Consider the following 25,107-nt stretch of genomic DNA (forward strand, 5'->3'; position numbering starts at 1 on the left):
AAATTCTGTCAAATCATGACCAACCTATCAAGGCACAATTTCAAAATCTGTCTTCCTCTGTAAGAAATTAGCTAATGATCCTGTCTAAGATTTAAGAAAATGATAGGTTGTCTACTTCTTGTTCTCTTTCTTGTTTTATGAAGCTGCAACGAGCTAGGAATTTCTTCCCCTGGGGACTCTTTATTTTGGGCCTTAGATCACTCACAACTGTAGCTTTCAAGGTACAGGACACCAACATGGAAGGAACACAGGTTAATACCTGGTGGGGGATGATTCCTCTCTTTGAGAAGTTTATTGGCTTACTGTTTATACAATCACATATCCCAGGAGGACATAAAAGGAAATACATATTGTATTCTAATGATGTTCTCTTGCAGGACCATTGCCTACACTGCACATCATTAAAACTATAGACTGTTAGTGTCAGGCACTGGCCCACTAGAGCTTTCTAAAGCTCTATTTATTTATTCACACTAGCTCACAGAACTAACTTTATATATCCAGGAACCAACATTCCAACTGGAAATACCTGAGTTGGGTGTTGGCTCATCCATATTTCAACCAAAAGGCAATGTACCATAAAGTACCTATTGATAAATCTGCAATGATTAAGACGACATAAAATCTCATTACTTAAAAGAAAATAAACTCACTGCAGTTTATATAGTAATATTTCTCATCCATGTCCAAAATCAACTGTTCACACGCCACAGTTAAATATAATTTTCCACAATCTTGGTAAATGGGAGGTAATGAAGAAGTCCTTAGGTCCAGCTCCAAAGCAGCACGTAATACATTTCTGACATTAATAAAGAGAAAATGGGGGAAAGGCTTCCTGACAATAACTGACACTTGCAATGCAGCAAGGTTCCCTGAGTTCTGATATTATACTTATTGGAATTATACATAAGTACATAGTTTAGGAGGTTCATAAGTCATTTGCTATTGCTTCTGCTATCCCTGCAGTTACTAAAATTGAGATTAGAGCCCCTACTTCTTGAATGAGCTCTTCTAAATTCTTAGCTTGTTTGATCTCAGATGAGCCTCACTAAAACCCTATGAGAAATTACCCTGCTTGCCATTTTTGCAGTTGAAGAAACTTACACAAGGGGAAGTTAAGTACTGCACGGCCTCACAGGCAGAGATACTTAACCAGTTTTGATTCCAGAGCCCAAGCTCTTAACCATTTCCTTGTCTGCTTTCCTAGTTGTAGAGCCTTTTTGTATGATTGCTCATTAGTTATATGTGGGTAGGTGGATAGCTCAAAAATTTCTAAATAAGGTCTTACAGGTATCATTTTAGTTGAAAATAGGGGATTAGGGCTCTCACTTGAAGATATATTTCAATAGCAAAACCTATTTTAACTTAGATGCTACAGTTATTTGGGATGGTTTATTTGGGCTAATTAACAGAGTTTGGAGGGGAGAAGAGTTAAAGCAGTCCAAGCCATCCTTTGGTATCACTAATATGAATCACATTACTATACAATGCCATTTGCTCTTCGGTTTCCTGAAGAAGGGATGTGTGCTAGGATTTGTCCTCCTTTTACATCTTCAAGCTTATCTGTACTATGGACCACAGTACTAAATTAAATTACGTTTTCCTTTCTGATTTTTTTTTAATCCAATCCACTGAAAAGACACACAAGCTACTGTCACACAATGCCTAGATAATTGTTCAATTAGATATGGGGGAAAATATTCACATTCACTAGCTACAAAGCATCATGCACACAGAGCCACTTTATCTTTTTCTCCTAGTCATACATAATTTAGACCTTGGTGTTCCATTTCTCTCTTAGAAAGTATAGTTGTTCTGGGTTGATGTTGAACAAAACCAGAAACCGGTTGAAGACAAAAAGGAAATTTTGCCTCTAGGTAAAATTTTGAAGTAGGAAAAACTATTCTTAGTGCTGTAGTCCGCTCCGAGGCAATTCATTTGAGTCCCAATCTTACTCTGAACTACAGGGTATTAGTATTATCCCCTACAGGTGCTATCTGAGAAAGGCTGTTATCAACTCAGTACCAGCCTGGTGTCTTCAGGACTCAGTGGACTCTGGAACAGTACAAAACTAGTCTGAATCAGACAGATAGGTATTCGTGGGTAAATAATCTCTCTGGACCGCAGTTATATCCTCTGTAAAATAGGGATGACAATAAGTATATCCTAAATGTCAGGAAAATTAAGCATATTCTTTACGTAGACTGAGGAGCACAGTACCAAACACAGTAGGAAACAGATAAATAGTAGCTATTTGGTGTTATAAGCATAGAGCCGTGGGAAAAGTGAACAGGTTTGAAGGAGTCATTTGTGTAGTTATTCCTCCTTTCCTTCCTCTGTGAGTGATAAAGATGTGCTGAATGGTTTTTAAAAATAAAAAAATGTTAAGTGCCATTCATCTGTAGTGAATAACCTGAATATACACTTGCAGACCAAAGGCGGATTTAACTTGTTTTAAGTTTTACAGTACATCAAACAGAATGGTAAAGTACCTTTCCAAAGGTTAAAAAAAAAAAACCCAAACAACTCATTTTGGGCAAGTAACAAAAACTGTCATTTAAAGGTGTGAAAATCATGCTTGAGAAAATGTTTAGATGAAAATAAACAAGACAAAATTGTGGCGATTACGTATTGTGGGAAAAGGAAATTACTTAACCGAACTTGAGGTGAAGTTACAGTGTATTTAACTGTCATAAGGCAAAATGTTAAGTACGTTAATTAATTCACCATATATTTGTTGAATGCCCACCGCTTGCCAAGCACAAATAAAACCATTCACAACCACTAACTCTGCTTTCTCGGGACCCAGCAGCCTTCTCCAGAAGGAACAGCACTATCTCGGTTAACACCTTGCGCCAACTTTGCCACGGCGCGCGTCACTTAACTAAAGGAGTAAGTCGCCCACGCCCTCTTTCATAGGCCTCGTGCGTTCACGTCACCGCAAATAGAAAACGCCAAGACGTTACCTACGGTGTCCCACGAGGAAATGGAGCCGTTTCAAGCATTCACTTGTTCCGCCCAAGTAAAAGATGGCGCTTGACGCGTCAGCCACCCCTGCTGCCCGGTTACTTCCCCTCGGGGGCGGGGTCTAGAGAGAGCAAGAGGCGGGTGTTTCCTTAGTGTGATTTTGTTTTTCCCGCCCTTTCTCCCCTTTCTTTGCTCTCACTTTATTTGCCGAGAGTGAACGAGGAAAGAGTCCACAAAACTTTAACCAGAAGACCACAAAGTGGGAAACAGGCACGGCATGAAGCGGCTGCCGGGGCGAATGCGAGCGACGGGCCCGGCCCGGCCTGGAGGCGTGGCCGGAGGCGGGGCGGGGCGGGGCTGCGGTTGCGGTCCCTGCGCCTGCGGCGGCGACCAACGCGCAGCCGGTGGCGAGTGGGTGAGTGAGAAGCCAGCCTGCCCGCGACTGTTTAGGGTAGGGGTACCTGGACGGCTATATGCGGCGGCGGGGACCCTACCCCTGGTTCTCCTCGTTCTCTCTTTTCTTTTCCGTGACCGAAACCGGGCATCGGGTTTCCCAGACTGGCGACTAGTGGCGGTGCCTGTATCCGGGCCCCGGGCTTCCCGGCCGCGGCGGCACAGAGACAAGGGGATGGGGATTGAGTCTCTTACCCGCTTTCCTTCCCGCAGTCTCCGAGCCGGCTCTTTCCCGGGCACCCGGAGTGAGACCCAGAGGGACCGGTCGGATCCGCTGTGCCGCGGGCTCCGCGGCATAGAGCCTTGGGCACCAAGAGGCCTGGCTCCAGGAAGGCCAGAGGGCGAGCGGCGCGCGGCTGCCCCTGACCAAGTTAGGGTCAGAGAAGAGATAATGCGGGTTGGGGTGACGGTGTGGACGTACGTCTACAGAACTGTAGTTTCTGAGGATTGATGATGCCTTGTAAATTTGGGCAGCAAGTCTAGACTGGGTTGTGCGCCTGTTTTGTGGAACATGACCTACTTGCTTCACAGCTCCGTGGTTACACAGACTTACTTAAAGGAAGTGACCATTGTAACTTGGGCATAACTTGACTGATGCTATCAGTTGCAGAAGTGCACTGATTACCGGTCTGCCATTCCCATACGGGTTCTGATTGGCTCCAGTTAGCTCTTGCAAGCTCTGTATTTAGGAGGCAGAGAGAGGTCATGCACTTGCCAGAGAAATGACCATTTCAGAAACAATGGAGAGTGTTAGGCTTTAGCAAAGTAGCAGGCCGGTTGTGGCCAGTGGATAAAATCCGTTTCAAATTGTTTCCATCCCCCGCCTATAATGCAAAGCAAGGGGACACAATATATCTGGCATTACTTTGTACAAAAGGGACTGTTAGACATGATCTTTCACGGACTTTGGAAAACTTTTAACATAACAAGAACATTACAGAAGCAAAAATATAATTTATGGGAGGTTAATACAGAGTCAGAATACTTGAAATATGATGCTGTTATGTGACATACATACCTTTGCTAGAACCACAGCCAAACTCTGCTACTCTCTAGGAAAGGAAATCAGTTGGATTTGCTTCATGATGACTGCTGTTTAAACATATGAAACAAAAATGAGGGCTGTTATAGACCACATTACAGATTGTGCAGTAAGCTGGCATTAACCTGCTTCAGGAAACATAGGAGCTAAAGATTTTTTTTCTTTGTAAAGCTGACAAAATAGTCTCTTTATTTGTCTCTATTAGTGGTCCAAAAATTTCCTTTCAAAGAAAGAAATAGAAAACCTATAGACCTCCTATCTTTGAAGCCTGCCCTTGGGCTCTGTGTTAAGTAGTTCAAAGGAGTGGTAGTTTATAGCCTGCCTATTTGAGAAATTTGAAGCTGTGAGAGAAAGCCTGATAGTGATATCTTGAACATCTCCTGACTATTGCCTGATAAAAATTTTGAAAGTGTCGCAGACTGTCTGGTGTTACAAACAGTTCGCTGTCAATAAAGTTGGTCTGAGGACGTGGTTCCATAGTGTAGCGGTTAGCCCGTCTGCTTTACTTGGGTTCGCGCCCCAGTGGAGCCACGGTCCATGGTCTACGGCCATGCCACCCTGAACAAGCCTGATGTCTGATCTTGGAAGCTAAGAAGGGTCAGGCCTGGTTAGTACTTGGATGGGAGACCACCTAGGAAGACCAGGTGCTGTAGGCATAAATAATAAAAATAAATACAAATAAAAAAACAAAGTTGGTCTGGAGAGTCTCTCATAAGTAAGGTGTGGGCTTACTTAGGACCCTGCTTCTCTTAGGGCTGGGAGAAAATAAACAGCGTGACTACAAGAAGTGTGGGCTTTAATGATAGTTGACTTCTGATGTATACAATAGCAGTGGACCACTTTTAAATACCAGTCGGTGGCTGATTTTTAGCAAACGTTTAAGAAAAGGCAAAGCTTCAGACTTACTAGTCTAACAGTTTTAACAGATAATAATATAATCTGCATATGTTGGATTATTTTCAGAACGTATATCAGGTACATCTCATGAACTCTAATCTTTGTTTACAGGAGTGGCAAGCCACTGTGTCACCCAATTTGGATCCTGGCTTCCCTCAAAAGACTCTTAAGGCAAATGTTTGATGACCCTCTGGAGAAGCCAACACTACATGTAACTAAGATATATAGACTTAAAAAAATATATTACTAGTTTTGAACGGATTTTTTTCCAGCCACATTTGTATATATGGGTTTTCCTCACCAAAATGATGACTTTAAGTGTTAGTAAAATCATTTTTTACATCTCTACTAATTACACTTCTCTATGACATTTCATTTCTCAAATTACTACTTTTAGCAAGATTTAAAACTAAACAATTCAACATGATGCTTGTCTTTTGTTTTCTGTCTAATAACATTAGCAGTGAGACAATGTAATTAGTGGTCTATAATGGTTTAATTTTCATTATCATGTAAAAAGTTTTTTCATAATCCAAATTTTGCTATAGGGCTGAATTTAGTTTTAGGAAATTCTCCTTATTTTCAATGTAATGATAAAATACTTGAGTTGCAATATTGTCTTCATGATTATTCACCTTTTTTATCCAAAAAAATATATATATTACAATATGTCGCTGTGTGTTTACTTAATTCATTTCCTTGGCCTCCAGTTTGCTGCTATTAGTGATGACAGTAGCATCATTACAGTTTCAATTCAAATTACATTTCTATCATTGTAAACTGCTTAAATTGTATCCAGAACAGTGGATGTTTTAAAGAAGCTATACAGCTTATATCCATTTATAATGTGATATAACACATTAAAAAATAAACATCCCCTAAATGAATTGCTGAAATAAAAGATACACACATAAGCACTGTCTGTGTGTTAAACCATTTCTGCACATTCTTACTGTAAAGCATCTTGCCAAGCTGTGTGTCCTTGTTCTTGACATCATGTTAAAAGTGTGCATCTAATATTCTAACAAAAGTTCTGCTTCTCCTCAGTCTCAACTCTCTTGACAAGATATAAAATCCTTTAAGTAAAATGGTTTACTTTGACATGAATTTTTAGATCAAATGTGTTTTCCCAAAGCAATCATATAGGCAAAGATAGGAATGCCATACTTTAGCTAATAACTGCTATCCTTTACATGATGATTAGATTCCTCAATGTCACACTTGCTTAAACGAAATTGTCATTTTTTTTCATTTTTGGTCTTTAAATACAAATATTTGATTTTAATATTAAGCAAAAATGATTCACTTTACACTAATATCACACAAACTGCATTCTCAGAGTGATATATTTGAGTAAGTTCAGATATATGAGAGCAGTTTGTTCTTTTCTGTGTTGAATAACATACCAAATATTTTATCTCTGTCTTGGTGTTTTGTCATTTTAAACACAGTAATGGGCTTTAGTACCCTGATAGCCAGAGAGTTCATTGAGAATAACAGGAGTGTTTGCTCATGTTTTGTTATTGTTCCACACAATTGAATTTTTGCAATTTTTTGTCCTCTGCCCCTGCCCCTTAGCAGCTTTTAAGGTATTTTTACTGTCACCTGTTTCCTAAGACTACCATAACAAAGTATCACAACACAAACTGAGTGATGTAAAACAACAAAAATTTATTCGAAGTTCTAGAAGCTAGAATCTGAAATAAAGTGTCAGCAGGGACATACTCCTCTAAAGGCTTGAGAGAAGAATTCTTTCTTACCTCTTCTTAACTTCTTATGGCTTCCAGCAATTCTTGGCAGCTTTCCTTGGTTTGTAGCTGCATCACTCTAATTTCTACTTCCATCTTTGCATGGCCCCATTCCCTCTGTGTCTATCGCTCTAGGTCTTTACTTATAAAGACACTAGACATTGGATTAGGACTAACCATCATCTAGGATGACCCCATTTTAACTTGATAACTATTTCCAAATAAGGTCACATTCACAGATACCAGGGATTAGGGCTTGAACATATCTTTGGGGAGACACAGTTCAACCCACAACAAACATCAGTGACTTCTATTGAGCCCTCACCTTTCTTATTTATTCCTCTTTAGTTGAGATGGCTTAGGAACCAAATATTCAATTATATTACAATTGCACATAGACTGAATATTGGGAACTGAATATCTATTCTATGAGCTTTAGTATGTAATAATTCATATAAATGTTCAGAATTTTTTTCTAGTTTATTATTTGCATTTCTAAGTAAATTTCTGAATATAAATGACAAGTTACTATGTATTGCAAAATTATAGCAGCAAATGGTTAATGTGCACCTAGTTGAATGTCTCTGTCCTGATGGGAGACATGCTTCCAAATCTTTTTTGCTTCAAGGAAAAAGCCACATATGCCTAAATTATTTGGGTTTTTGGCGAATGACTTTAAAATTGTTTAACCTAATCATTGATTTTGTGTGTCCTTGTTTAGCTATCCCTGGAGCATGTGGATAATGTAACAGTTGGGATGCAGTGATGTCGACGCTGTGTCCACCACCATCTCCAGCTGTTGCCAAGACAGAGATCGCTTTAAGTGGTGAATCGCCTTTATTAGCAGCTACCTTTGCTTACTGGGACAATATTCTTGGTCCTAGAGTAAGACACATTTGGGCTCCAAAGACAGAACAGTTACTTCTCAGTGATGGAGAAATAACTTTCCTTGCCAACCACACCCTAAATGGAGAAATCCTTCGAAACGCAGAGAGTGGAGCTATAGATGTAAAGTTTTTTGTGTTGTCTGAAAAGGGAGTAATTATTGTTTCATTAATCTTTGATGGAAACTGGAATGGGGATAGAAGCACATATGGACTATCAATTATACTTCCGCAGACCGAACTTAGCTTCTACCTCCCACTTCACAGAGTGTGTGTTGATAGATTAACACACATTATCCGGAAAGGAAGGATATGGATGCATAAGGTAAGTGGTCTTTGAGCTTATTAATCATACTAACTTAACCGCTAAAAGCTTATCTTCTGATACATTTATACCTAATTTTTAGATATGATATGCCATTAACTTGAAACAGCTATTATTTTCATCTATCTTATTAGATTCAGGTAGATGTAGTCTGATGTCTATGATATTCATAATAACTCTGAAAGATAGGAGATGGTATCTCCACATTACAAATAAAAAGTTAAACTTAGAGTAATTAGGAGAAATAATAAGTTTTATAGTCTAATTATCTTGAGATCCTTTGACTCTAAAGCTTTTTTTTTTTTTTTTGGTCATGGGTGGGATTGTATGACTATTTCAGTTACTACTGTGTATGAGTACAAGCATTTCAAAACAGTTGTTTCCTAAGCAGTTGGCCATGGATCCTTTGGTCCCTTTAACTTCTTTGCCAAGTTCCCATATTTGCAAAATGAGGAGATTAGATCAAATGGTTTCTAGGAGATATTAATTTCATTTTCATATCATAAATGATATTTTTATTCATTTTTTTCCTTTTGCAGATTGAGCTAGAGGAAAATATTGTTATCCCCTAAGTCCTATAGCTTAATCTATAGTAATATTTATATTTTTATATACCTTTAGCAGATCTGAATAACAATTTAATTCTCCTTTCTACTTTGCAATTTGATGCTAACATGAAAATCCATTAAAGCATTAGTTTTATGAGGCTTTTACCAGATAGTAAGGAAAAGTAGTATCTTTTAAAAGAATAGTTTCTTACTATGTTTGCAGGCTTGCTCCTTATTTTTCACATGTATATGAAAATCATTTAAAATCAGGAAGCTCTGTATTCCCCAGATTCAGCTTTATCTTATTTAATTTGAAAAGTGCAGATCATTACCTTTGTGAAACTATGCAGATGTTACACTGACTAGTATCTGCTAAATTTTCTCTTTTTAACTGCAAAAATGGTTTTATTTTGTTTTATTTTGTATTTTCTAGGAGAGCATGGATTTGTTTAGATAATTTTCAACCCCCTCTTTTCTGTCCTAAAGTGAAAAGTATTTTCTCCATGAACTAAATTACACAAAAATACGTCTGCTACTTAACTGTATTGTAAAAAAACAAACAAACACAAAAACATCAAACATCAAAATGTTATTTTTGAAATTATTTTAATCAATTTTCTCTTGCTCAGGAAAGGCAAGAAAATGTCCAGAAGATAGTCTTAGAAGGCACAGAGAGAATGGAAGATCAGGTAAAGTACAGACTGCATACTCAAACACCACTATGCACATGGCTTGTGTCTGTATAAGGATGAGGGCTACTTTGTTTAGGCTTTGAAGCTATATTAGTTTAACAGTGAGCCTGAAAGTGAACAGAGCCTTTCTTTATGGAGATGTATGGCATAAACTGGATAAAAACTTCAATGTCTTAGACCCGAATAATTCAATGTAAAGGATAACAGTATTGGCATCTACAAATTAATATTTTAATTTAATTAGTATGCACAGAGTAAGGTCTGAATAACTTAATTTATAGTCAAAATTAAAAATTGTATATGAGATTTTATTTAAGGTATTTTTCCTCAGACATTTTCTCAGATGTAGTTGTAACAGGTGGAAAGTGAGTACTCCTAAGGTATCTGTGGGTGTAGGCATAGCTCTAAGCATATTTCTTCGAAGTTCTATCTTTAAAACTCATGTAATTTACATTTTATTCTATGACATATCTATATTTGTTTTAGTATTGAAGTTTGCCAGAGATACTCCTCACCTTCATACAGATCAGGCTTCTAGTGATATCAGGTCTCTAGGAAAATGTACCATGTTTATCCCATGACTTTGAATACCCGTGGAGAGCAGGCACCAGAGTTTGAAGAGCATGATTGAAGAGATGTGGCTTCCCCTGTGGAAATGAAATGCAAACCAGGGCAGAGAAGTTCTTCTGAAGGCGACTCTCGGATGGAGAAAGGCTTCTTTGCTTTTACTCCTGTTACCTGTGGCCACTCTCATTGCTCCCTCTGTTGAAATTCTAGTATGAACATCATGGATGAATTGCCTTTTCTCTGGTTCTCCTTAACACTCCTGACACAGAATGGTACTTTAAACAAAAACTTTTCTAAAAATTTGTGAAAATATAGGGACATTAAACAGGAAAATATAAAACCCTATAAAATGATCTCCTTTATAAAATTGTTATGTCTACACTTTTGTAAATAATTTTCCAGTCCAGAGGAGATAATTCTGCAGAATTGTCTGAGACTTATAAGACTTTACCCAGAGAAGTCCAGCCTTTGCTTGCTGATCAGTAAACAGCGTCTCAAGTAATGGGATGACATTTACCAATCTCTAGTTATGGAGTAATTAGTAGAGTTATCTCAAGATAAGGAAATTTAAGACCCAGTAAAATTCTGCTTTTATTTTTTATCAAACCAGAAGCTTGTACTTACAAAATTAACCACTGTTAATAAATTTTCTTTTAATGTCTCTTCTTGAAGATATTATCCTATCGCTTCTATGTCCAGAGGAAAGTACACTTGGGACAAAGGTTTTTAAGGTGAAACATTCTCCAGCTGATAAGTTCAAGTTAGAGACGTTGGAGGAGGAAAAGAAACTTGAGAGATTTTTTTAGAGCCTCCCTGTGTACAGCCCTGTAGGATTTCTTTTTGTTAAGCTTCAGTGAGGATATCCATTTGTTTATGATGATAAATGTCAGATACTGCACATATGAACTACTACATATACCTAGACCTAAAGGAAAGTGTTTTCCCACAATTATTCTTTCTGTAAATGAATTGCCTGGTAATTGAGTCCTTGCAAACCTCACATGATGTGCTTTCAGCGACTTTAACAGTTAATACTATTTGGGGATGACGCATTATTGTGAAACAACTTTAGTCATTGCTAGTTCTGGATGCTTATAGCTGTCATCTGCTAAAAATCGTTATACAAGGAAGTAAATTTAACAAAAGCTTCAGTTATTGTTGATTTGCAATGTTATTGATTGTTTAATTGTATAAAAGCATTTAAAATATTAAAGCAGAAACAATAAGTGATTATATTGTGGAGGTTACTACAGGATGCATTTTTTAAAATAATAATACCTTCTTTGATACAAGGGAGTTTATGGCTTAGGATAAAATTTCCGGAGACAGCATCACATTTAAATTCTCAAGCAATTTATATGATAGGGGACTCTGAAAAACTGGATTAGGTCACTCAAAAAATGGCTGTAGGGATGACAGAGGTTCTAATTTGAAGATGCATGTGAAGAGTTTGAATAAAATTGTTTCATGAAACATGAGTGAGGAAAAATCTTGTTAGATTGATCTTAAATATGTGCATTTTAAAAACATGTTTACCTAAAAATTGATAGACATATGACAATTTTACCTACATCTCTAAAAGTTTGTATATTCAGGATGGTCAATACTTTAGGGAGAGTGGTGATGGTAGTGAATATATGAGGGATCACCCAAATTTAAGACACTTTACATTTGTGATGTTCTATATTATTTTCATTCAATTTCAGTCTAGAGATTTCAAAATTACATTTTTGAGGAATAAGAAGTAGTATTGTCTTGAAATAACTCTAAAGGAAACATATTTTATTGATTATTAAAATATACATATATGATGATTTTGATTTGCATTTGGGTAAATTATGCCTTACTATGAATACAGAGTTTCAGTATTGATTGAGGTTTTACAACTGAGTTATTTGCTGAGGATTTCAACGTCTTTTTATCCTTGGTTTTCCTCATTTTTAGACATAAACTACATTGATGACCTTTATCAAGAGTTTTTATATCCCACATTTCAAAGGAGATACTTTCTAAATTTATCATGGTGATTTAATTATGCATGTAATAGTAAATGATAAACCAATGATTCTATTCTGACTAAAGAAAATTATTTCCAGAAGAATGAAGATGAGTTTTAAATGGCACATAAATCTTTCAGCAATGTTTTGGAGTGGTAGACTTGTTTGCAGCTGTGTTTGAACAAGTCATCTAGTATTCTTATCAAAGAGCATTATTCTTTGCTTCGATGTTTAATTTTTTATTGTTCAGCTTCAACTTTGTTGTGTGATTTTTTTTTTTACTTCATTTTACTTTTTTGTGCAGGGTCAGAGTATTATTCCAATGCTTACTGGAGAAGTGATTCCTGTAATGGAACTGCTTTCATCTATGAAATCACACAGTGTTCCTGAAGAAATAGATGTAAGTTTTTATTTATTTTATTAAATAGGAGCAATGGTATCCTTTATCAATTTCCTTGAGTTATATTACTATTATGTATATTAGTAATGTTCTAATTTTAGTAGTATTCATTTTTGTCATACATACTATTCATATAATGCATTAGCCACTTTATCAAACACACCTAAAATTCTGAAGTTTTTTGCCAAACAGAGGCTCTTTGGTCAGTGATAGTTAAAACATTAAATTTATTTATGTGACCATTTTCGTATTTCCCAGAAGTGGGGAAATTTTAGATCTTATAGAAGCAATCGGTAAGGCACTACTTTTGGTAACAAAACAGTGTATAAATCAGTGGCCCTTAATGGAAGATTATTCACATTCACTTATCTAGTTTCCTTAATCATTTGTTGAGGACATTTTGAATCACACGCTATGCATATATAGGGAAGTCTTTAGGAAACTGTTCTTGTTGCTTTCTGACATTTTTGTCATTAAGATTTATCTCCCGATTCTGATAGCTCAGAAGAGGAGGAGATTCTTGTAAAAATTGTTGCTAAACCTGCCTGACCAGCTTTTGCATTTGTTCTTCTGAACAAGTTTGTGGTAGTACACAGAGATTGTTTTATGGAGAGTCTTGATTTTAAGGAATGAGGGCAATGTATTATGTTGAACCTAGACTTCAGAAAACCTGTGTATTAAAAGTTATTTCAGCAATATGTTATACCAGAATTTTTTTTTTTTTTTTGGTACATTTTAGATAACTGATACAGTTCTCAATGATGATGATATTGGTGACAGTTGTCATGAAGGCTTTCTTCTCAAGTAAGAATTTACTTTCTTTTTATAAAAGCTGGATGAAGCAGATACAAATCTTATGTTCAATTATGACAGGATTTAGAAGGACGTAAATAACAGCATGTCTACCCCGGATTATTCTAGGGACAACATTGTGTATTTGACCTATTGCTTATCTTTGTGTTATTTTGTCATTTATTACATGTCTGTGATATATTTGATGTTACTCTTCTTAATATTTAAAAAACTGAGTTCTCATAGTATCTGGACAAGAAATCTTGGTCCTTTGGTTCTGGTTTCTTGTTTTAGTTCTCATTAAAACTGAAATGAAGAACCCTTTCAAAGTAAGTTGCATTGCGGATAGACTTGAGTTATTTGGTCTTAGAAAATAAAATTATTTACATTTTTATTCACTCTTTCTATCTTATAGTGGGTTCTAAAATGAGATTTCCTATTGTGTAACCCTGGGAAAACTACCTGAACTCTCTGTGCCTCCATTTCCTCATCTGTAAAATGGGAATAATAATACTACCTACTTCATGAGATGATTGTAAGCGTTGAGTGAGATAAATCATATTAAGCATTTAAAACAGTACCTGGAACATAAAAACACATAATAATGGCTAACATTTTTAATTTATATTTCTTCTAAGGAAAAATGATAGTAATAGTAACCAGTAATAATAGCCAGTGTTTATTGGATGCCTACATATTATTCCCTATACTAAGTGCTTTCTCTACATGTATAATCTCATTCTTCCACTTTAGTGTTTTTTTACAATCGCAGATTATCGTGAAATTTTATTTTTTAAAATGGAATCTTAGAGGCTTGAGCGTGTTTAACCTAAAAGCCTTAAATGGCTTGAATCAGAAGTGCATTAGTGCTGATTCTGTTCAGTGTCATTCATTCATTATATTATTTTTAATTCCATTTGACTTTAAATAAATCATTTAATCTCTCTACACATCAGTTTCTTCCACTATAAAATGGTGATATTTTACTAACTGTGTTGTTATAAGGTTCAAATGGGAGAATCTCTGTAAAAGGCATGTGGAAAATGTAAAGTACCATAAAAATAAAGATGGCTATTATACTTGTAGTTTTGGAGTTTCTCATGTAAAGCTATTCTAAGTTTTTTGAAGCTCACGTGCCTTTATTTTTTTTTAGTTTGTGAAATTGTTTTACAGCCAATGTTTTTAATTTTTTTTCTTGAATTTATAGTGCCATTAGCTCACACTTGCAAACCTGTGGCTGTTCTGTCGTAGTAGGAAGCAGTGCAGAGAAAGTAAACAAGGTAATTTATTTTATAATCCAGCAAATCTGTCTTTTTAATACTGCTAACGTATTATGGATTGTAATGTAAAGGTTAGGTCACAGTCAAGATGATCTAATAGTATAACAAGGCAATATAATCTGACCAAATTACTGGGACACCCTATGAGAAAAATAAGTTTAAAGTAAACTGTTTGAATAAGAAGTCATTAGTTTCATTTTCAATAACATAAATACTGGTCTCAGTATAAATCATATAATGGTTTCGAGATTATTTTAAAATCAGATATTTAAAAAAATTTGTCTTCTATTTCCTGATGTTATCTTTACTATGAAGATAGCCATATACTTTTGGTATGAATTCCAAAGAAATGTCTGATCACCTTGATTTTATTTTCTTGCTTTTCCCCCTAAATATATCCATTTTAGGGACCATTTGCTATTAAGTGGTCAATGGAGGTTATACTTTATTTAGTAATGTTTGTGACCACTTCATTGCTACACGAGTTACCAAAGAATTAATGAACAATTACCTTTCCAAGCATTAGACCCAAACTAAGAGATTTTGTACTTTTCTTCACTGATCATTAATTAGAAAGAGATTAAGTATACATATCTATCAATTTAAGCAAACCTATTTTGTTAAGTTTTATACAGGAAATATGCTAGGAGTGATTATTTGCTTAACAAATATATTTATAACTTTTTTCTGTTTTAAGCTACCCTGTATATTTACATGACCCTTAATTTACCAAAATTATATTTCTCATACAACCATTTATGAGAGATACGTTTACCTTAATTATTTTACTGCATCTAGTGACTAGTAATATTATTTCTGTTACCCCCAAGAAAGTAGCTTTCTATCTGTGTACCCTAAAGTCTTTGGGTTCCATGGAGGGACTTCCCAGTCACTTCTTGGAGGGAGAAAGGCCGTATGGGACTACGTGTTTTTTAAACATTTTTCTCATCATACATTGTGTTCTGGATTAATAGCTTCCCTTTTATCTTTTTAATTTGAGAAAAAGGTTCCCACTGCTCTAGATTGTAAACCACTGCTTTAATATAAAAACTCTGAATGTAGTCTGAATTCCAGCATAGTTACATGGTATAGGGAAGGAAAAATAAATTTCTCTTCACCCTTCTAGGTTCTTGGCTGAGACCCCTTTGTAATAAGACAAATTAACAGGAGAAAAACAAACAGAAGCTTAATAACATGTATACCTCCTGTATACATGGGAGATATGCAGAAAAACTGAGTAACTCCCCAAATGGCCCAAGCCTTCACCTTAAATACTATCTTCAGCCAATGACAAAAGATGTTTAGGGGTAGGGATGTGGGAAGGCCTATTGATCGATTACGAGGAAAAGCACAGTAATAAGGGTACAGTTATGCAGTTCCAAGTCCTTGCTTTCTCCACTGTTAAGAGATTCTAGAGATTTAGTCATCCTCTTCCTGGTACAGAGAGGGATACACCTTTACAAATGGAGATTTCTCTTATAAATTTAAGTGTCTCTTAGAAAAGGATAACTTGCAGGGTTTCTACTGTGTCTACTATTTCTTAAAAATAATCAGCCTAAAATAATCCTTTTGCCAAAAAGGTATATTTGGGGGTGGTAAATTCTGCTCCCTTTCAAAGGCTTTTTACTTGCCCTAATGGATTTATGGACCAAATCCTGTTAGAATCATAGGTTTCTAAACCCCAACCAATGGCTTGTTTATTTTAAATCAAATTTGATAGAATTAGTTCTCGTTCTTTTGAAGGATTTGAACACTCTTTCATATTCATTATAATGGGATTTCACATGTAGAACTCTTAAACAAAAGCCTAATTCTGAGTGATTTAACAGCATTTAGTTTTTCTTGTCCAAAATTGTGTGCTTGTTTGAAAAGCACTTGGCGCTGGGCAAAGATACAGTCAATAATTATACTTCCTACTGAAATAAGGGTTCCAGGGTCAAATAAGTTTGAGAAAATCTGCATACGATATCAGTCACCTGGATAATTAACAATATGTATTCAAATGTCAAAAGTTTTGAGTTATCTTACAGTAAATTTACTAGCATTTCCGAAACTTATTTGACTACAGAATACCTGTTTTAAGCAACTGATATAGCTCATGGACTATTCTGGGTGACTAAGGAATACTTATTTCTCAGGATGTATTTTATTGGTGAAAACAATTTTAGTTTCTTTCATAAGCAAACCAATGGTGGTATTTTTGTGTGTGTGTGTGTGTGTCACATTTTAATGCTAAAATATTTTCTTTTACAGATAGTAAGAACATTATGCCTTTTTCTGACTCCCGCAGAGAGAAAATGTTCTAGATTATGTGAAGCAGAATCATCATTTAAGTATGAGTCAGGACTTTTTGTCCAAGGCCTGCTAAAGGTATAGTTTCCACATGTCACAAGTGAAACCAATTTTGAGTCTCTATAAGTATGTTTTGAATGTTAACATTGAATGCATCTCATGTTTATATGCCAAGGGGCTGATTTCCTTTACACAGATCTGAACATAGGTATATGTCTTATGAATTTATAGTTAATGTCAGTGAAACATCACAGAATATCTTTCTTTGTGTTTTTCTTTGGTTTCTTTTAGCTGCCTGTCTAGCCTTAGGATTTTTTTTTTTTTGTATGTGCTTGAATCAGGTTGCATGTCTAAATAGGAACATTCTTTTTTACTGAACAGATTTTAATTTTGTGTTACCATTTTGTGCTTATGTACCATATTCATTTATTGAAAAAAAATTTAAAGCTGCTTCCTATCTCGAAAAAGTGTTTAAGATTTGATCAATTCCTATGTGTGTGTATACACACACACACACACACACATATGAAAAATTACTTTACATTATTTTTAATTTGCCGAGTCCGCTTTTCAAGGAGCAAAAGAGATAAATGTAAATTAGCCATTTTCACTAATTATAAGGAAGACAGTTATTCACTTTATTGAACCCAATATTGATGTTCAAGTATAATCAAACATGTGAAGAAGTAGATTTCCTAATGGTTATGTGATTTTCTCATAGTGGATGCTTTCTTGAGGATGTAGTCATAACACATGAAAGAAAAAATATTAAAAATTATTGCAAATAAAAGTTACATTCAGCTTTTGTATTTTCAATAATGTCCATGCCGTGCACTCAAAGTAATAGTATTTAAGAACAGAAACTGCTTAAGGGAAACTCATTTCCAATTTGAATTGTACAAATCTGAAAATTAGAACTTCTTATCAAAGGCAGAAGGTACTTAGACTTTTATTTTCTTAGGTCCCTCTCATTTAATTATATAACTTTATTCTTGAAAGGATCCTATACCAGATGCATAGAAGAAAAACTCGAAACTATAATTTAATGAAAAAATATGTGTAAAGAATTTTCCATGCAACTATAAATTGTATAGCCTTTCAGAAAATGCTTTGACATTATATATTAAGAGCTTTACAAATGTTTAAAAACTTAACCTACTATTTCTACCTCTGGAAATATATCCTAAGGAAGCAATTATGTACGGAGGAAGATTTACTTATAAAGGTGATTTATCACAGCATTATAAAAGTGAAAAATTGAAAATAGCCTTTGTCTTCTGTTTTCTTCATAGCACATAGCATAATGCCTCATATACAGTATGTCCTTGTTTCATGGCAACTCAACTCACTATACATGGAAAGTATATTTTTTACTTTTAAATCTGAACATAGATTGTTGAGATTTAGAAGAGCATAGGAATAGTCAAGAACAAAAGGTTACTTGTAATCTCACAATTCAATGAATATCCACTGCTGATATTTAGCAGGTATATTTCTGGTCTTTTTTCTTCTGTATTTTTTTTTTTCACATATCTCCCCCCACCAAAAAAAATTGGATTATACTCCACATATTATAACCTGCTTTTTTCACAATATGTTGTGAATATTCTTCAGTATCAACACAAACTTCAGCTTAATCATTTCTCTTTTTGGATGCTTAGGTTGTTTCTGTCACTATAAGTTTGCATGTAATCATGATTAATATCTGGGTATAAATTTCTAGAGATTGATTTGCTAAATCAAAGCCAGTTTTTTTTTAATTTAAAAAATAATTATTCGTATCTTATGGCCTATAAGACAGTACGTTTTCCATTCATTACGACAGGATTCAACTGGAAGCTTTGTGCTACCCTTCCGGCAAGTTATGTATGCTCCTTACCCCACCACCCACATAGATGTGGATGTCAATACTGTCAAGCAGATGCCACCCTGTCACGAACATATTTATAATCAGCGTAGATACATGAGATCAGAGCTGACAGCATTCTGGAGAGCCACCTCAGAGGAAGATATGGCTCAGGATACGATCATCTACACGGACGAAAGCTTCACTCCTGATTTGTATGTAATGCCCTGCTTTTTGGTATTGTCATTAAGCAATATTATGAAATTATATCTTTTATGAGTAATAACAAAACAAATGAGTCTGTGTTTAAAATCAAAGAAATATTACTAGGAGAATTATGCTCAAAGATCTATTTGGTTAATCAAGCATTTTTTTCTTAAATATGTTTTTCTAAATATAATTGTGTTTCCCATAAGATAGATTAGATTAGACATTAAAATACATATTTAAATATTAATTTAACAAATATATATTGAGCCCCTAGGCACAGTACTAGGTGCTAAGGTTAATATCTTACAGACAGCGTCAGCTCTCATGTTGCTTACAGTCTAATGTATAAGAAGAATCACTAGAAAGGTTATTAACTAAAATAGAGCAGTAATTCTCAGTCTTTTTGTCTTGATATAGGAATATAAAATACAACAAAAATGTCAAAAAATATTAATAGAGCATTCTTTTACTTTGCATTTTATATCATGGTATTTGTTTCTTGCCGTAAAATCTGATCAGTAAATTAAAAAGATAAAAATGATAATAATGATAATAAAATATTGATTGTGGACTCAATTAGGAAAAAACGTAGTATTGACAAATCTGAATTATAAAACCCCGAGAATATACTTAAACGATGTTTTGAAATCAAGAAAAGAATTGTAGTATACTGTTATGGTTTTCTGTAATCAATTTAAAGTGTCTGGCACCTAGAATGTGCTCAATAAATATTAACTAGAATGATACAGGTTTGAGTATATAAGGAAGCAGTAAAATTGGAGCCAGCAACCTTGTCCTTTGTTTCTAAAAAAAATTTTGAGCTGATGGAACAGACAAGTGGAGCATTAGTAGTCACGCAGGTGCTGAGGTGTTGACCAAAACCATAGAAAAAGAAGACTGTATCCAAGGAGCCCCAGCTTCATTTGTCAATAGCTACAGAAAGATGACTTTATTAGGACCCATCTTTTCCCAGCTCTCCAGTGTTCTTCTTGGTTCCTTACAAAGTTTTCAGGGAGATAGTGTAGAAAATAACTTGGTCAAAATTGGAATCCAGGTCACTAAGTTTTCACATGTGGTATTGGTAATTTTGGTACCCATGTAGAAATTCTCAGAATTAATTTGTTCCTTTAAGCATTTTTTTCTTCCCTAAAGTGTTTAGTGTTTTTTCTCTTTTTCGATTGTTTGCTTCAAAGCTCTTTGGTGAGGAGGGGGGAATTTGGTGAACTTTAGAATGGGTTTACAACCATCTAGTTTTTTTTTTTAGAGAACACATACGTATACTTTAACATTTCTTAGTCATTTTAACCTGTTAGGTTTACTTTGCTAATTTGACAAACTGATCAGCCAACTATTCTTGTTTTGCTGATCATAACAAAATGATGTCATGAATTTTAAAATTTCCTTCCAGTTCTAAGTAAATTTTCTGAACATAAAATTGTCCAAAAATATTTTCAACAACTAGATTATGTATTGTTAAATTTTACATATTTTAGACAAATTTTGCTTTTTAGTTTATTTTAAATAATATTGCAAATTTTTAAAGATATTTTTTAATTTTAACATTTAAAATTTATTTCAGTCACTGCCACTACATGAAAAATCAGTCACTAAAAATGTTTTTTAACACTTTGCTTCATTTAATTCACTATACGACCAAAACATTCATTCAGTGAAATAGGCATATTCAGAACACTAGACCTAAATGGCCTTATTCTCTCTCCAAAGCCAAATAAGGGTGCTGTCAGTACCCACATTGGCCACAAAATGGACAACCAGTAGTTGTGAAATGCTTATTTTTTTCTTTTCTTCTCGGTTTCCTTCTGTTGTTTGGTACACCCATCTCCCAAAACTAGGAAATTTTAGGTACTTTCCTATTTACCTCTGCACACACACCTCTTTTCTTGCCACTCCTATCAGTTATATGATGATCTCTACTATTTTCAGTCTTTTCAGTTAAAAATCATTTACCTTATTAAGTATTATGTTACCATCTGACTTTGTATAACCTAGCATCTCAGTAAATTCTTTAAGGAAGTAGAAAGCAAGTAGCAGGAAGGAGAAAAGAAAAAATTAAAGGGAGTTCGGGCCTGGGAAGGGAGCAATTTTTTTTTTTTTTTAAGCACCTGCTATATCCTAGGCGGTGTGTTAGGTACACCTTCTTTCAAGGGTGCATTACATCTTAACATCTTACTCTGGTCATTGCCAAGGAAGGTAACACTTTCCTAGAACACCAGCTGATTCATGTTACTTCCTAGATGATGAGACTTGTTGATGCAAACTCAGTGGTGCTGATGTTGCAGATAGTTTTCTAGGTGTGTTCCTTAATCCCACTCAAATGATTCTTAGCATTCATCCTTTTACCTTTTTTCATCCTAAAATGTTTATTAGAAGTTATTAGTATATAAAGTTAACCTTTTGTTTTTGTTTTTGGTGGGAGTGGTGTGTGTTTATTTTTATTGCTGTTGAGATGGCAGGAATTGGTAATTATATTTACCAATTATTTAACATTTCTTTATAAGGGGAGGATACTATATAGGTTGGTGGTGTATATTACATATCCTGCTTGGGACTGCTTATATCTTTAAGAAAAAATAATTACATACTGGCCTGACAAAGCCAGTAATATACAAATGTATCTTTGAGCTAAAATGAATGTATATTTTATATTTTCAAATACATCTAATTTTTATAAATATGTTTATATATAATATCCCATATCTAAAAATTTAATTTATTGGCTAGAGTATAGGATTATGGAAGGTAGCATTGTACAGCCATTTCAGCATTTGAACTGTTTTCTTCATAGGAATATTTTTCAAGATGTCTTACACAGAGACACACTAGTAAAAGCCTTCCTGGATCAGGTAGGTGTTAAACGTAAGATTGTCATAGTGAATGATGTGACACATTTCTCTTCTAATATATCCTACAATGCCTGTACTCTATCTGTAACATCATAGAATTAAGTCATTATCTTTTTGTGGTGTCTCTGGTCTTTCTTAAAGTGTCTTAAGTGATTTTTTGAATTATGAATAGCAACCTGAATATTAATAATTAAAAATGCAGTATTCCCCAATTCAAATAATGTTTTCAAGTCTAAGCACTAACCTATAACTCAAGGTATTTTCTTTTTGGGGATGGAGGGAAAAGGTACATAAATGTTTTTTATTTGCCTTGAGCCAAAAATGTCTTTAAAACTTAGTATATTTCTGTTTAAATGATAGCATCTTTATTGTCTCATTCTTTTGAAAAAATTCTGCTTAAATATACATTTGAAGAAAATTATACTTTTTATAGGACTTATTTCCTAATATAACAGAGCTTTGTTATAATATCATTCTGGGGATCAGGCCAGGAAACATTGTCTTAAATGTAACTTTGAAATAATGAAATCCTTAGGTTAACTAGAAATTTTTGATCCAAATATGTGGTCTATGACATATTTCAAAGTTCAGGGATAATTTGTAGTCATGTAATTCCATGTTTCTCCCATGTTTCTCAAGCAGAAATAAAATCCTACTACACCTATACCCTTCCCCCAAACAAAAGTACTAGAGGATTATGAATATCTCAAAATCATAGTCTAAGCATGGCTCAACTTCTGGAAACTTCCATTTTATTCGACAATGTGGGCAGAAAAAGTCAAGTAACACAGTTGGAAGTAACTTACATTGTGATTTTTTAATAGTAAAAAAAATATGCATATATTTATTCTGAGGTAGAATGCGAAATTTGAGTCTATTTGAGTCAGATTGCTTCTAGACTCACTCAGTACTTCCACCATACTCCTTCCTGTTAAGGGACTGCTCTAATGCCTGTGACCTGCCAGGTGCTATTAATGTTGTGATAGAAACATGCTATGTAAGTAGAATGAGAACAGAATATTTATTAAAATGCTTCATTTTCCTGTAGGTCTTTCATTTGAAACCTGGTTTATCTCTCAGGAGTACTTTCCTTGCACAATTTCTACTTGTCCTTCACAGAAAAGCCTTGACGCTAATAAAATATATAGAAGATGATACGTAAGTAAAACTGTATGGAAGAAAAACTTTTGTGCATTGTTTTTGTTTTGTTCCCTTTGGACATTTTCAATATTACATATACATTTTTTTCGTTATTTGTAGGCAAAAGGGGAAAAAGCCCTTTAAATCTCTTCGGAACCTGAAGATAGACCTTGATTTAACAGCAGAGGGCGATCTTAACATAATAATGGCTCTAGCTGAGAAAATTAAACCAGGCCTACACTCGTTTATTTTTGGAAGACCTTTCTATACTAGTGTACAAGAACGAGATGTTCTAATGACTTTTTAAATGTGTAACTTGTTAAGTATATTTTGTCACAGTCATTATTGCTGCTAAAATAGCTCAGTGATATGGGACATATCAGTCCCTCAGGTCATACCCCAGAATCCTACTCAGCAATGGCAGTTAAGCTTGTTACACTACAGTCGTCACAAGAAGTCTGCAAGGGGATGTCAGGTGCGTTGTTAACAATGGGTACATCTTTTCCTTTGATGTGCTTTCTTGGGATACAGACTTATGTTTACAATTATAATAAATATTATCACTGTCTTTTAAAGACATAGGGATAGCATATAAACTTGACCACAACTACTGTTTTTTGAAACTTAGGATTCATGGTTTACATGTATCAAAGTGAAGTCTGAGTTAGCTTTCACAGATATAATACTAGTTGACTTTCCATCTTTTGGTGTTTCTTAGTATATGGGATTACTGTAATACTATTGTGATTAGCTGAAAATTAGAGCATCTGAAATATTTCAGTTCCATAGACAGGAAGTTAACTTGAACCTAGCATAAGCTTTAGGAAAAAAATATTGGTCAAGCAGATGTTTAATTGAAATTCATTTTTAGATCCTACTTGTAGACTTAGTCCTTCAAATTCAGTCTGTGTAGATATGTCAAGCAGTGTATATCGTCCCAATTATGATAAACTACAGTCAGGGTGGTTTTAGTTTGTTAAGCTCTGTCAGAAAATATAACAATTGAATTTTATGTTTTAGTAGATGTTGCCAACTTTTTAAATTAATTTTCATTATTTTGAGCCAAATGGAAATGTGTACCTCCTGTGCCTTTTTTTTCCCTTGGAAAATATAATTACTTAGAAGAAGTTCGTATTTCACTAGTCAGTTATTTTCATCTTGTTTTCTTCTTGTATAGTCTTACCCTGATTTGGCAATCATTGTAACTTAGAGATTATTAAATGCAATAGAGAATGTACTAGCTAGTAATATGTTATTTCAGAAATAGAAAATAGTATCTTGTCTTCTTCTTGCTTATATTTCTGTGCATATTTTTGAAGTTGTTGCCATGTCTCTGCCTGCATTACATGAGGAATAGCAAGAGAAACTTTACTGACGTGCTATTATACTAGGTGCTACTTAAGCAGAACTAAGTGGTCTATTTCTTTTGTTTCCTTAATGTGTTTAAACCATTTTGTTAGCTATGAAATAACTGATTAACGTAATTCTGTGCTGGAATAATGTTGACATAGTAATATATATAAGCATAAAAAGTGTTTTTATTTAAAACTGTGGAAGTAACACAAAAGGGACAAATATTTATAAGAAAGGGATAAAAGTAATAGAGCGCCTCTGCCCTTACCCACCAGATTTAACCAAAAATATGTTCTGTTGTAAAAGGTCTTAATAGCCTTTAATGTCACTAATAAGAAAGTTGTACAGTTTGATTTTTAGACACACACACTGAACTTGAACTGCTCTGTAGCTCAGTCATGAAAAACTGTACAAATACCATGTTGTACCCCTTACTCAATGTTTTTTTATATGATAGATTATTTAAGTGCTGACTAATTTTTTTTTCTGGTTTATTGTATTGTTACACAGAGTGCAAGTTGTATAGTGAAATAAGTTATTAAAGCATGTGTAAACACTGCTACATATATTTTCTCCTAGAAGGAGAATTTTGAATAAAATATTTTTGAAATTTTGTCTCCTACAATTATTTGTTCAGAAAAGCCTTACTATGATATTGAAAGACTGTTTTTCCTTCAGCTGACTGTCACGTTGAACCTAAACTAGATTTTTTTTAGTTTTTCTTTTGAAAGAAAATACGTTTAAAGATTATGATTCTGGTGAGGGGGGACCAAAGTTTGCCCCCCCAAAATAAGCCTTTTGGGATATTGA

At 34.6% G+C, this 25,107-nt stretch overlaps 1 protein-coding gene and 1 pseudogene across 4 annotated transcripts; both read left to right on the plus strand.

The window, feature by feature from the left end:
• The first annotated feature begins 3,322 nt into the window (after nt 1-3,322).
• Nucleotides 3,323-24,919, plus strand: C9orf72 (C9orf72-SMCR8 complex subunit). 4 transcript variants are annotated; one of them, XM_039880676.1, is made up of 12 exons: nt 3,323-3,382; nt 5,471-5,679; nt 7,829-8,316; nt 9,494-9,553; nt 12,425-12,520; nt 13,260-13,324; nt 14,520-14,592; nt 16,846-16,962; nt 18,710-18,945; nt 21,747-21,804; nt 22,853-22,962; nt 23,065-24,919. In XM_039880676.1, the coding sequence occupies exons 3-12, from the start codon at nt 7,873-7,875 to the stop codon at nt 23,249-23,251; spliced, it is 1,446 nt and encodes a 481-aa protein (XP_039736610.1). In that variant the 5' UTR covers nt 3,323-3,382; nt 5,471-5,679; nt 7,829-7,872; the 3' UTR covers nt 23,252-24,919. The 4 variants fall into 4 exon arrangements, with proteins under 4 accessions (XP_039736610.1, XP_039736608.1, XP_039736611.1 ...); XM_039880674.1 differs by having other exon boundaries at nt 5,471-5,570; XM_039880675.1 differs by lacking the exon at nt 3,323-3,382 and adding an exon at nt 3,399-3,418 and having other exon boundaries at nt 5,471-5,570.
• Nucleotides 5,003-5,118, plus strand: LOC120617198 (uncharacterized; annotated as a pseudogene).
• Nucleotides 24,920-25,107: the final 188 nt, after the last annotated feature.

The sequence above is a fragment of the Pteropus medius genome, unplaced genomic scaffold (assembly GCF_902729225.1).
Source record: "Pteropus medius unplaced genomic scaffold, Ma_sr-lr_union100, whole genome shotgun sequence".
In the NCBI taxonomy this organism is placed as follows: domain Eukaryota; kingdom Metazoa; phylum Chordata; class Mammalia; order Chiroptera; family Pteropodidae; genus Pteropus; species Pteropus medius.

Excerpts from the sequence above, each read along its gene's own strand:
- C9orf72 (XM_039880676.1), top strand. The coding sequence starts at position 7,873 with ATGTCGACGCTGTGTCCACCACCATCTCCAGCTGTTGCCAAGACAGAG. Across the intron at positions 13,325-14,519 it reads CATGAAGGCTTTCTTCTCAA|TGCCATTAGCTCACACTTGC; the intron begins GTAAGAATTTAC and ends TTGAATTTATAG. Across the intron at positions 16,963-18,709 it reads TTGTCCAAGGCCTGCTAAAG|GATTCAACTGGAAGCTTTGT; the intron begins GTATAGTTTCCA and ends TCATTACGACAG.